Genomic DNA, 12,764 nt, shown 5'->3' on the forward strand with positions numbered 1-12,764 from the left:
GGTATGGCAGTTGCACTGCCCTCAACCGTAAGACTCTACAGAGGGTGGTGAAACCTGCTCAGCACATCACCAGGACGGAGCTGCCATCCATGGAGGACCTCTACACCCAGCGGTGTAGGAGGAAGGCCGGTAGGATATTAAAGGACCCCCATCACCCCAGCAACAATCTGTTCTGTCTGCTGCCGCCGGGCAGACGGTACTGCAGCATCCGGACCAAGACCACCAGACTCAGAGACAGTTTTATACCACAGGCTATAAGACTGCTGAACTCCTGAGCTGTGTGAATGTCTACTCACATCTGTTTATAGTACACACATATATATATATATATATTATACACATCTGCCATACATATCTGTTTATAGTACACATATCTATATATTATACATATCTGCCATATACATCTGCTATACATAATATATGCATCTGTCCATACCTCCTCATTCAACAGTGTAAAGTATTTAAATACTCTCAATGTATTCCACATATGTATATATTTCACATCCTCAAATCTTTATTGTTGTTATTGTAAATATTCTTCTCTCTTTTTTCACTATTTTATTCATCTTATTTGCACCATGTATGTTGAGTTGTTGGAGGAGCATGGGACATAAGATTTTCATTGCCAACATATACGTTGTATCTGCTGTGCATATGACCAATAAAACCTTGAAACCTTGAAAAAGCTGTCTTTGGGAAGGAAATACGGTAAACAGCCTTTAGGAGAGAGGACCCTGCAAACTGAGGTTAGAGCAGAAACCTTCTGCCTGTATAAAATTGAATGAGTCACTCTTATCCAGAACAGTTTGACTAGGACTGGCGGGCAACATTAAGACATTATCTCTCTTCTGTAGATACGCTTTTAATTGTCCTATTCACTGTTTCCCTGACAACCATTCAGGGCTGACACGATTTCGAAGAAAATTCCTTGACCTCACAGGTCGACGCTAACAAAGCACTCTTCCTTCATAACACAAAGTTTTCCATCCATGATTTTTTTGTGATACTTAACTTAACTTGCAGTATATTGTAGAAAAATACAACATAACAAAGGCTTTCTGATTTAAGTATGAGTAGGGTTACATGAACATCCAGCGAAAGAGGGAAATAGTTGGTTCAGTACAGTTTGTTTGCACAACAACGCAGACACAGAACGCTTGTCGTACGAACAAACTGAAATAATAAGAGAGAGAGAGAGACAAGGACGCCTGAAAGGCCCGTTCAGAGTTTAAAAATAATCCTTTTTATTCTTGTATTTTATACTTGTATTACAGTATTTTAGCTGCTTTTATCTATATTTTATTCTCTTCGCTTTGTAATAAGATTAGATTTGTGATCACTTTGAATTGTCTTGTGTTGAAAGATTTATACAGCATTTCAGAATCTTCCAAAAAGTAATGTTATGTATGAAACTAAAACAAAGCATTTTCTGTCAGCTCAGGTTTTGTTTCTGCTTATTTCAACTGTAGCATGTGCTCATATGTTTCATTGTTGGTGTATAGACTACTGCCTAAATATGCATCATGAAAGGGAAGTTTTCCTATACATGAAATCATTTTTGATAATAAATATGTTGGTTTATTCTTTGTCAAGGTTACCCTTTTCTGTTGTGTTACATAATACCCTTATGTCAATAATTTATTATTCTTATTGATATATTTTTTCTATAAAATGTATTTTCATTGCATTTGGTAGGTTATCCAAAAGTAATCATTTTACATTTCTTTTATATATTGATACTCAGATTAGAAGAATAAGATGAACCTTAATTTATCACTGACGGGGAAATTCAGTTGTTCAGACACAGTGCAGTACTCAGCCACCCAAAAATGATAATGTTATTTTTTTACAGAGTAAATTGTAACAGAATGTATTTATAGAGTAACCTTCCCAACTGTTCAAATAGTATTGCGTAGATCAATTAATTGCCCAATAAATTAAACATAGCCCTAAAGAGAATACTTAAAATGTACTCACTGAATTTAGTGTTGTTAATTACCTCCAATTATTTACTGTTTCATTGCCTGAACAAGATAAACACTAATTGAACATTGTTTTCCAAATAAGGAAAGCAATATCCAATCATTCTAATTATTTGAGTATAGGGTCAACGTGAATACTGCATTTTAGTAATTTGCTTGTTGAATGGGCACTAACTGCAAATTCACCAAAAACACAAATTAGACAATAAACACAATGTGTAGGTAACCCTTTAACAGTGACCTTTAATAATGACTGCCTCACTCATAAATCCTTTTATCGATTGCTGGACCCCAGCAGTAGCTTGAGAGGAGAGACAGAACAAATAGAATAGGTTGCGATGGACTGTGGTTGCCATGCTTTGGCGATATGTGTATACGTTTGACAGATTTTCAGATGGATGTATCTCTCCCGGTCCTGTTCTCTGCGCCAGATCATCTCGGAGGATGCGATTATTGCTAACGTGTCACGACATTTCCTCCTCGGGGGACCGCAGGAGAACAAATTCCCCAGACTGTTCATACATCAAAAGCAGTCAATAAGTGCAACTGATGCTGATGCTCCTGCTGGGCAAACTGTCACTGACATCATGAGTAACTGTCAACTGTCTCTGATCAATTACAATAAATGTAATCTAAATATAATAATAATAATAATCTGAAAAATGTACTTATGGGGGAAATAAAACAAAAACACGGTAAAGAAATGCATGAGAAACTGGACATCGAAATCATCATTCTTAACATCTGAGCTTAGTGTTGATGATATGTGAATAGGAAAGGTGATCAAATAAACAAAAGCTTGAATATTGTATTCAAAGAAAATGCATGACAGTATGACACTCACTAAATTACAGTATAATTCAAAATATAAAAAGACGTAACTAATAGGCATTAATGTTTTTATCAGATTGGCATATAATTAAATGTATAATCTGTGATTTTCTAAAACCGATAAAAAATAAAGGCAGCACATCAGAGCGTTAGTGTTCAAGGTTCAGGAGGAGTACTGAGCTACTGGCTACCTAATATTTATTAAATATGTATGTTGAGTTAAAGTTTTAAATCTGCACACCTCTAATGGCAGAACATATGTTGTTTTATACAGGACTTTAATTGTGAAATGTACAGATTAGTGTTCTGTATTGACCGGATCCAGTTTAATTTATTTTAATACATGTTGCATTATGAATCTTTGGTTAACTAAATGTATTAAAATGGCATAAAATGGGAAATGGAATTTGGATGAAAATATAGATTGCATATAGATTTTGTCAAATGCTGTAATCTTTTTCAATACAGAACGTATATAATGAGTATGATTTTTTTGTTTTGTGTAGCTGCAAAGATTTGTCGACAGTAAAATAATCTATTTTAATAATTGATTATCCGTTGGAGTGAATAAAACAAAAACTATGATTTCTGGAGTTTTGGTGTGGTGGTGAGACAGCATGGAATCATGGGAGTTGAAGTCTTCTCACGCCCAGGATTCCCTGCTTCAGGATGTTTTTTATCATCTCTTCCTTTTCACTGACAACAGTGAATAAAACAGTTTCACACAAAAATCAGTATTTCTTCTGCATGCTGTTCGGCTGCAGCTAACCTTTGCTTAATTTTGTTTTCTGATCATTTAAATATACAGACATAACATGATAACATGAACAATCTTTGATTGGATAAAAAGTAAAATCATGTCAGCTGCTGGAAGACATCCAGATGCATGCTTAAAGGAGTTAGGATCCCATAATAGGAAACCAAATGACAAGCACCGTTACCTTAAATACAATTACTGTACACATTTATCTTAAACTTCACAACTCAGTTGAATATATTCCATGGGTTTTAAAGTAAACAAATGACATATATAGGAGTTAAAATTAAATCAGCTGAATGTCTTAGGGTTGTGAGACACTGAACTTTGATTTGAGCAGCTGATCTGCAGTCATGTGGTGTGCTGTGGACAGAAAAGGCATGTGTCTGTCCACAGCAGGGACTCTTAGTCCTGCAGAGGACGCAGAGACACTGATCCAGGTGACCAGAACCCAAACCCAGGATAAAGAGGTTCGGTGAAGGTGGTGCTGAAGGTGTGGAGGTGGATCAGTGTGTCAGCGTAAATATTGTAGAAGGACAGAGAGCCAGCAGGATAATCCACATACACTGCTACTCTACCAGAGGAGGGGGAAGAAGCAGCCATGTAGGTTCTTTCCTCATTGTGCCTGACAGAGAAACCTCCGTTAGAGCAGATCAGACACCAGGACTGGTCATTCCACCCAAGCAGAGAGTCTTTACTGTTTCCTCTCCTGTGGATTCCTCTGTAGGTCACTCCTATATAAACCTCTCCTCTCCACTCCACCTCCCAGTAACTGCGACCAGACAGAGCATTGCTACATATCACCTGTTTCCAGGCATCAAACTTCTCAGTATATTGCTGCTCCTCCTCCACACATGTCACCTTCATGTTGTTGTCAGACATTCTGAGCTCTCTGTGTGCTGTGTTTGTGTCCAGCTCCAGTCCACAGGTATCTGATGGAGAAAAACACAATACGGTTTATCTTAGATTGATGTATTACCACCGTTTGGACAATCACTAAAAGAAAATCATACACACTGACATATTCTACTGTTAATGATGTTGAAATGCAAATTTATCTGATGACTCAACATGTAAGAATTATTCTGAATTCTTATGAATCCAAGTTAAACACACTTACATTTTCTCAGGCCAGATTTCAACCACTGGGGTCCACCATGGTCGATCCTGCAGGAAGAAACAAAGTCAGATTAAACTTCGACACCTTCACTCATGTCCACAATTAAAGCACAGTCCTTGTATCAATGAGTTTCCAGTCTGTCTGTCTGTCTGTCTGTCTGTCTGTCTGTCTGTCTGTCTGTCTGTCTGTCTGTCTGTCTGTCTGTCTGTCTGTCTGTCTGTCTGTCTGTCTGTCTGTCTGTCTGTCTGTCTGTCTGTCTGTCTGTCTGTCTGTCTGTCTGTCTGTCTGTCTGTCTGTCCGCTGGTTGGCTCTGTTGTGGTCTGTCAAACATTTAAAGATGTCCGTCCCCTTGGCAAATCACTTACAATGTGTTTGAGAGAGTGTTACATAATGATGTGACAATGTTACAGAGGTAGACAAAGGAGTCCAATTGAGGCTTTTCCGGCAGGGTGGGTGGGAAAGGGATTTTAGCCTTTTAGACAATTTAAATGTACAACAACCTATATAAAACACTACAGGAAAGGGAAAACCCCAAAGGCATAATAAGGCCTCTTTTATAAGTAGCATAATTGAATAACTAGGAGCCCTACCCATCAAAAGAAAAAACATTAATGTAGTCAAATAATCTGAAGGATGTTAGGGAACTCTGGCCCAGTGTTCTGGTTCCATGTGTCTGTCCATACCTGAGAGTCTCCAGTCTACAGTGAGGATCCTCCAGTCGAGCCGACAGCAGCTTCACTCCTGAGTCTCCTGGATGATTGTAGCTCAGGTCCAGCTCTCTCAGATGGGAAGGGTTCAAGCTCAGAGCTGAGGCCAGAGAAGCACAGCCTTCCTCTGTGACCAGACAGCCTGACAGACTGAACACACACACATGTACACACATACACACAAACACACACACACACACACGCACGCACACACGCACGCACACACACACACACACACACACACACACACACACACACACACACACACACACACACACACACACACACACACACACACACACACACACACACACACACACACACACACACACACACACACACACACACACACACAGCAGCAAACCACCAGCTTAGTGTTGATGTGAATGATTGCATCTATGTGACAAAGTATTACAACTTTAGTCCAACATTGTCGTTACATTTAATACAGGATCTTAAAAGGGATTAAAAAGCCTCAATATTGTTGGATTGCGCTGTTACTCAGGTCCAGCTATCTTGGTTTGGAGAACTGAGAACTGAGGACAAAGCTTCTCTCTGAAAATATACAGTCAATCAGCCTGAACAATGTTTTTCACTCAGCCAAATAAATAATTCATAAGTATAAGAGCTCAGAGGGTCATCACTTTTCAAACACTTGAACACGTACCTGATAGTTTCCAGTTTACAGTGTGGACTCTTCAGTCCAACTGCAAGTAGCTTCACTCCTGAATCCTGCAGGTTGTTGTTACTCAGGTCCAGCTCTCTCAGACTAGAGGACTGGGAGCTGAGAACTGAGGAAAGAGCTTCACAGCTACTTTCTGAGAGGTTACAGCCACTCAGCCTAAAAGAGGAATCAACAATACAGAAGCAATCAATTAGAACATATTGCATTATTTTCCAATTTGAGAATTCAATCTGGATGGTTATATGTGCACATACAGAGCTTTGTTGGATGCTTTGACCACTGGCAGTAGCCGTACAAGCGTCTCTTCTAACGCAGAGTATTTCTTCAGGTCAAACACGTCCAGATCGCTTTCTGATGACAGGAGGATGAAGACCAGAGCTGACCACAGAGCAGGAGAGAGATCATGTGTGGAGAGACTTCCTGGTCTCAAGTACAGTTGGATCTGCTCCACTAGGGAACAATCATTGAGTTCATTCAGACAGTGGAAGAGATTGATGCTTTCCTCTGCAGAGGGAGTCTCTTCAATCTTCCTATTGATGTACTGGATCGTTTCCTGGTTGGTCTCGGAGCAACTTCTAGTTTGTTCCAACAAGCCTCGTAGGTGGTTCTGATTTGTCTGCAGTGAAAGACCAAGGAGGAAGCGGAGGAACAAGTCCAGGTGTCCGTTGGGACTCTGCAAGGCCTTGTCCACACCACTCTTGTAGAGATGTGCTAGTTTAGGTTTTGCCTTGAGGAGTTTAGGCATCCAGAACGTTGTTGGTTCTTCTGACATCAGGTTGACACCAGAGTTGATGAAGGTCAGATGGACATGAAGAGCAGCCATAAACTCCTGGACGCTCAGATGGACGAAGCAGTACACCATGTCCTGGTGCAGTCCTCTCTCCTCTCTAAAGACCTGTGTGAACACTCCTGAGTATGTAGAAGCTGTTTTGATATCAATGCCACACTCTGTCAGGTCGGACTCATAGAAGACCAGGTTGCCTTTCTGCAGCTGCTCAAAGGCCAGCTTTCCAAGAGACTCAATCATCATCCTGCTCTCTGGACTCCAGTGTGGATATGTTGCAACTCCTCCATAATACTTGACGTTCTTCACTTTGGACTGGACCACCAGGAAGTGGATGTACATATCAGTCAGGGTCTTGGGCAGTTCACCTCCATCTCTGGTTTTCAACACCTCCTCCAGAACTGTGGCAGAGATCCAGCAGAAGACGGGGATGTGGCACATGATGTGGAGGGTCCGTGAGCTCTTGACGTGGTCAAGGATTGTGGTGGCCTGCTCCTGATCTCTGAATTTCTTCCTGAAGTACTCTTCCTTTTGTGGGTCAGTGAACCCGCGGACCTCCGTCACCAGGTCCACACACTTGGGAGGGATTATATTGGCTGCTGCAGGTCGTGTGGTTATCCAGAGGCGGGCAGAAGGAAGCAGGTTTCCCCTGATGAGGTTTGTCAGCAACACATCCAATGAGGAGGACTCTGCAACATCAGTCAGGATCTCATTGTTGTGGAAGTCCAAAGGAAGTCTACACTCATCAAGACCGTCAAAGATGAAGAGGATCGGGAACTGATCGAACCTGCAGATTCCTGCGTCTTTGGTTTCAGTAAAGAACAGATGAACAAGTTCCACCAAGCTGTACTTTTTCTCTCTAAGCCCATTCAGCTCTCTGAAAGTGAATGGAAATGTAAACTGGATGTTTTGGTTGGCTTTGCCTTCAGCCCAGTCCAGAGTGAACTTCTGTGTTAAGAATGTTTTCCCAATGCCAGCCACTCCTTTGGTCATCACTGCTCGAATGGGTGCATCTCTTCCAGGTAAGGCTTTAAAGATGTCTTCTTGTCTGATGGTTGTTTCTGGTCTTTCTGGTTTTCTGAATACTGTTTCAATTTGTCTGACCTCATGTTCACCATTGACCTCTGCAGTCCCCCTTTCGGTGATGTAGAGCTCTGTGTAGATCTGATTCAGAAGGGTTGGGTTTCCTGGTTTAGCAATGCCCTCAAACACACACTGGAACTTCTTCTTCAGGTTAGCTTTTAGTCTACCCTGGCACTCTGCGGCAACAGTTTCTGAATCAACAACAAAACAGGATATCAGTCAGAGGAACCTGCCGAAACAATGAGAATCTAAACATGTAAATGTGGCTGTATAGTCAGATTTTTGTTTGTAAACGTTAAACTTCATTAACTGTATTTATCACTTTACATTTGCTAAAATCCCCTTACTCCTCTGCAGACGGTCAGCAAGGTTCCCTTTCTTCATTCTCCTCAGGAAGTGCAGTGTGATGCTCAGAAAGGCCTCTCTGATACTCCTCCTCTGCTCTTCATCCTCACCCTCCAACGGCTCCTGACAGTCCTTTTGACTCTCTATGCTATCTGGGTAATCTGAAGAAAGAACCATCTGGATCTTCTTCAGCTCGTTCTTCACAAAAGTGCCCATGTTCTCCTCCAGAAGCTGGAAAAGATTGATGAACTTTCATTTAAAGATGACAGCATTATGCACCTGTCTGAAGGCCTGCTGGTCTAAACAGAGTGGAATGTGTAAGTACCTAATGATAGGTATTCTCTAGGAAGTAGCAAAAGCTACATTTGTACATGTACACACCAAAAAGATGGATTCCAGGTCTATTCGCTGCGTTGCAGACTGATCGCTGGAAAACTCTGAACTGTCCTGTTGAACCCTGCAGAGATAACATCAGGTATAAGAAAACTATTATATGCACACAGCCTACTTAATGTGTTCCAATGTGGCTTAGGAGGTAGAGGGGGCACAATAACAATGTTGAGTTTTTAGATTCTTACCTTCCTTCAGCAATTTTTTCAGCTTTGAAGTTTATAAAGAGAGGCAATGAAAGGTCACTCTTCATGGACAAACAACTGGATCCAGGTCCAGGTTCAGGACTCTCCTTCTGCATCCTGAGACAAACAAGTTATTTAACAGTGAACAAAGTTACTTCGAGCATATTCTCACTGGTTACAGTTTGATCATCGATCAGTTTGCTCTTTGTTTAACTTCACATCAGTTTCACTGTTCACTTCTTTATTGTCTTCTAAGGGAAAGTATGACTTGCTGTAGAGCAAATAAACAAAATAAAACAATAATGAAAAACAAATGTAAACATTTGTATAGGAATGAATAAGGTCCTAAATGTGAGCAGCGAGTGTGTACATGCAAAATGACATGTACCTTGTGTGTAAATTAAACATCAACAGTTATGCTGGTTATACTAGGAGATAACAGTTATTAAAGTCATGTTTGCCTTTAATTTGTACGGTCCCTCACAAGCAGAAAATACCAAAGTTCAGTTTTCAAATTCTTGCCTTTCATCCAAACTATTTTCAACTGCAAAAGCGAAAGGAAGAGGCATAGAACATTCACTCTTCATGGATAAACAGCTGGATCCAGGTCCAGGTGCAGGACTCTCCTTCTGCATACTGATAGAAAGAAGTCATTTTGAAGTGAATACAGTTAGTTTGAGCAGTCTGACAACGGTTACAGTTTACTTCATTTAATTTGTACTAACTCTGCAGCAGCTACACAACTTTTCAATTCTTTTCCAGGTTCATTTGACTGGTCAGGCTTGGAGGACAAACAGCTGGGTTCAGGTTCAGGTCCAGGTCCTGGTTCAGGTCCACGGTCATCTGGTTTCCGATGGGTCCTAGAAAACGAATACGATAACCAGTAGGCAGGGAAAACCTGCTTTTAGTCTGCCTCAGTAATTGTTGGAGTTAGAAGCAGCAATCAACAATAAAATTATCAAAACAAAAACGTTTAACTAGAATTACATTTAGCAGAGAAATGTGTATATGTGCTGTAGAGTTGAGGATTACGAATTGACAAACACAAATGATGACGTTAGAACTAAACACTGTACATTTATTATAGAGAACCGATTTTATTTAAAAACATTTAATCAATTATAAGCAAAGGTTACCAGGGAGGCCAATGACTGATAAACATATACATGTTTAACGTTTGCAACAATCTATTCACACATTTCATAACCGATAAAACTACTAAATATGGATGCAGATTTCTATACCTCTGTCCCAGATCTAAGGAACTTGTCCCTTAATTTCTGTAACTGGTGCCTAGATATCTGCAACCACTCCCCAGATCTTTTCAACTGGTCCACAGACATGTGCGACTAATCCCCAGGTCTCTGCAATGAGTCACTAGGTCTTTGCAAGTAATCCCCAGAATTGTTCAACTAGTCCCTAGATCGCTGCCACTAGTCCCAAGATCTCTCTGCAACAGCCGCTAGGTTTCTACAATTAGTCCCTTGATCTCTGCAGCTAGTCACCAGAACTCTGCAAGTGAAACTTAGATATATCTGCAACTAGTCCGGAGAGCATTGCAACGAATCCCTTTATCTCTTCAACTAGTTCCTATCATTGCAGCAACTCTCCAGATCTCCGCAACTAGTGCCTTGATCCTAGCAAAATAGTACATACATATCTGCTACTAGCCCCTAGATATCTGCAACTAGCCCTGACGGGTCTCTTCAACTACCCTGTAGATCTCTCCAACTAGTCCCCAGATCTATGCAAATAATCCCTAAATGTCTGCAACTAGGTTCTAGCTCCACCAAGACACTTGGTTATTAATTAACAGAGAATAAATTATCACTGTCTCTGAGAGCACTTTGACCATACATATGAAACATGAGCCATCATAAAGTGAAGTAAGAAACTGAAAACTGCTGCCCTGTATCACAATTCAATGTACGCCCTTATCTGTTTTATTTACAGCTTATGGATCAATGTTCAAGTATAAGAGCAGAGACAGTAAACAGCTAGCTACTAAGAATAACAAAATACTATCAACATATTTCATTTAACTTAGATATATCTGCAAATAATCCCTTTATCTCTTCAACTAGTTAGTACGATTGAATAGGTTGATACCTAAAACATTGTCAAAGCATATTTTGAAGTGTTGAGTGTCATACCTTTTCATGTTGGTGATGACCTGCAATCACCTGTTGAAGACAGACATCTTCATTATTATTATTCAGTCTCATTATATATGTGTCTTTTAATTAAATACAATCTGCGTTACAATCCTTGAAAGGCAAGTTATCTCAACTTTCTTGCTGTGGAGTTATAATCAAAGACAGAAGGTGAACACATTATCAAATGAAGAGCAGTTTGTTTGTCGTGAAACTTTGTAGACTGGAATGAATCAAATTCTAACTTACTCAGTTTCTTCTCATGAACTTCATCAGCTGTAGAAAAATAGTTTCCTGCTCCGATTCTTCCTCAGTCTTTCGAGTCCTCAGTCCAACTCTGTAATGAAACCTGCAGCATTCAGTTTAAAGGTTGTATCATGTAACATTTTAGATTAGTTAATTATTAATCCACAGATAAGATTCTGAAAATGACTGGTAACATCAACCCTCCTTACTGTAATAAAAAAAACTCTCTCAGTACAGTCTCTGTTTTCTTAAGGCAGGATATAGCAACACTTTTTAAAAACATGTCCGGTTTGTCAGCTCACTGGCAGGCATAATTAGGGTTATCAAACTGACTCCTTTGCAACCAATTCCAGACAATTGACAGCTTTTTGAAAACATTGTGAAATATCTGGGCAGGTTTATTTGTTGACTTTAATGTGTCCGGTTTCAAGGTATCCCCCGAATTTTGGACTGTAAGTCATACAGTCTAACCAAGGACCCAACTTTAGGACCCATCTGTTTGCTCAGGTGCTTGAACAGCAACTTAAGACAATGTCAGGGTGCACTGGTACGGCTATACAAAAACCTGTGTGTTACTGTGGGAGGCTTTCTGTGCAGAACGGTTATTTGACTGGGAGGATGGTCTGCCCTTGTTAATGTTAGCAGCTCATGAAGTAGTCCAGGAAAGTATTGATTTTTTCTACCCAACACTCAAAAATGTTCCCTTACCAAATTCACCAAATGACCCCATATTAGTTGAACTGAAAGCAAAGTTTTCCAAGCAATGTTTGTGAGGCGTATTGCTGCATTAGGCAGAAAAAAATACGAAACTGTGTCATGATATTATATAAAGAAAATTTTGTTATAACAAAATGCTTTTCACGTGAAAACAAATTAAGTTTAGGCGAACTGTTTGGTTAGGTCTAAGAAAAGAATTTTTTTTTGTTGTGTAAGTTAACTTCACAAAAGTCAAAATAGGTTAACATTTATTTTGTAACCCTACAATTATATAAGTTTTATTTATTTTTACCCATCATCAACTCCTGCCTCCTCTATATGGACTTCCTACCTGGCTCCAGTCATTGTTACTTTGGCAACTAGACCTGATAACAAGTGGGTGAATATGTCTTTCTGCTAAGGAATTAATTGCAGATTATGATTCAGTATCAAATAATGGTTATGTTTTCATAATCCTAACCTCTCGAGTGCCATGGTTTTGTTAACACATGTGCACATCATGACTTGTTTGTTGTATGTTATTACTTCTGATTAAATTCCTATCATACTTCTACAATTATCCAGATGACTGCAACAGAGGGCAAGGCACCTTTTCTGCTTCATTTCACCACTGATGTGGGAATTCATTATTCAGTATTTAATATTGCTGCTGGAATAATTTCTCCACACTGCATTACAAGTCAGTTTTTGATAAGTCAAAGAGTCAATATCAGGGTTACAAAGGGTAAAGCCATCATTTTGGCTTGAATAAAAACCTAACTGTGCTTTCAAACATGCGG

At 39.8% G+C, this 12,764-nt stretch overlaps 1 protein-coding gene across 3 annotated transcripts; it reads right to left on the reverse strand.

The window, feature by feature from the left end:
- Nucleotides 1-1,220: 1,220 nt before the first annotated feature.
- LOC134859740 (NLR family CARD domain-containing protein 3-like) lies at nucleotides 1,221-11,377 on the reverse strand. Of its 3 annotated transcripts, none has more exons than XM_063876420.1 (12): nucleotides 11,272-11,377; nucleotides 11,023-11,052; nucleotides 9,595-9,729; nucleotides 9,392-9,505; nucleotides 8,873-8,986; nucleotides 8,676-8,751; nucleotides 8,297-8,525; nucleotides 6,337-8,140; nucleotides 6,065-6,238; nucleotides 5,374-5,547; nucleotides 4,691-4,737; nucleotides 1,221-4,502 (listed from the first exon to the last, which is right to left on the reverse strand). In XM_063876420.1, exons 2-12 carry the CDS (start codon nucleotides 11,028-11,030, stop codon nucleotides 3,976-3,978), a joined length of 3,402 nt encoding a protein of 1,133 aa, XP_063732490.1. In that variant the 5' UTR covers nucleotides 11,031-11,052; nucleotides 11,272-11,377; the 3' UTR covers nucleotides 1,221-3,975. The 3 variants fall into 3 exon arrangements, with proteins under 3 accessions (XP_063732490.1, XP_063732492.1, XP_063732491.1); XM_063876421.1 differs by having other exon boundaries at nucleotides 4,215-4,502; nucleotides 4,691-4,750; XM_063876422.1 differs by lacking the exons at nucleotides 8,676-8,751; nucleotides 9,595-9,729; nucleotides 11,023-11,052; nucleotides 11,272-11,377 and having other exon boundaries at nucleotides 9,392-9,414.
- Nucleotides 11,378-12,764: the final 1,387 nt, after the last annotated feature.

Source organism: Eleginops maclovinus, chromosome 23 (assembly GCF_036324505.1).
Source record: "Eleginops maclovinus isolate JMC-PN-2008 ecotype Puerto Natales chromosome 23, JC_Emac_rtc_rv5, whole genome shotgun sequence".
Taxonomy (NCBI): domain Eukaryota; kingdom Metazoa; phylum Chordata; class Actinopteri; order Perciformes; family Eleginopidae; genus Eleginops; species Eleginops maclovinus.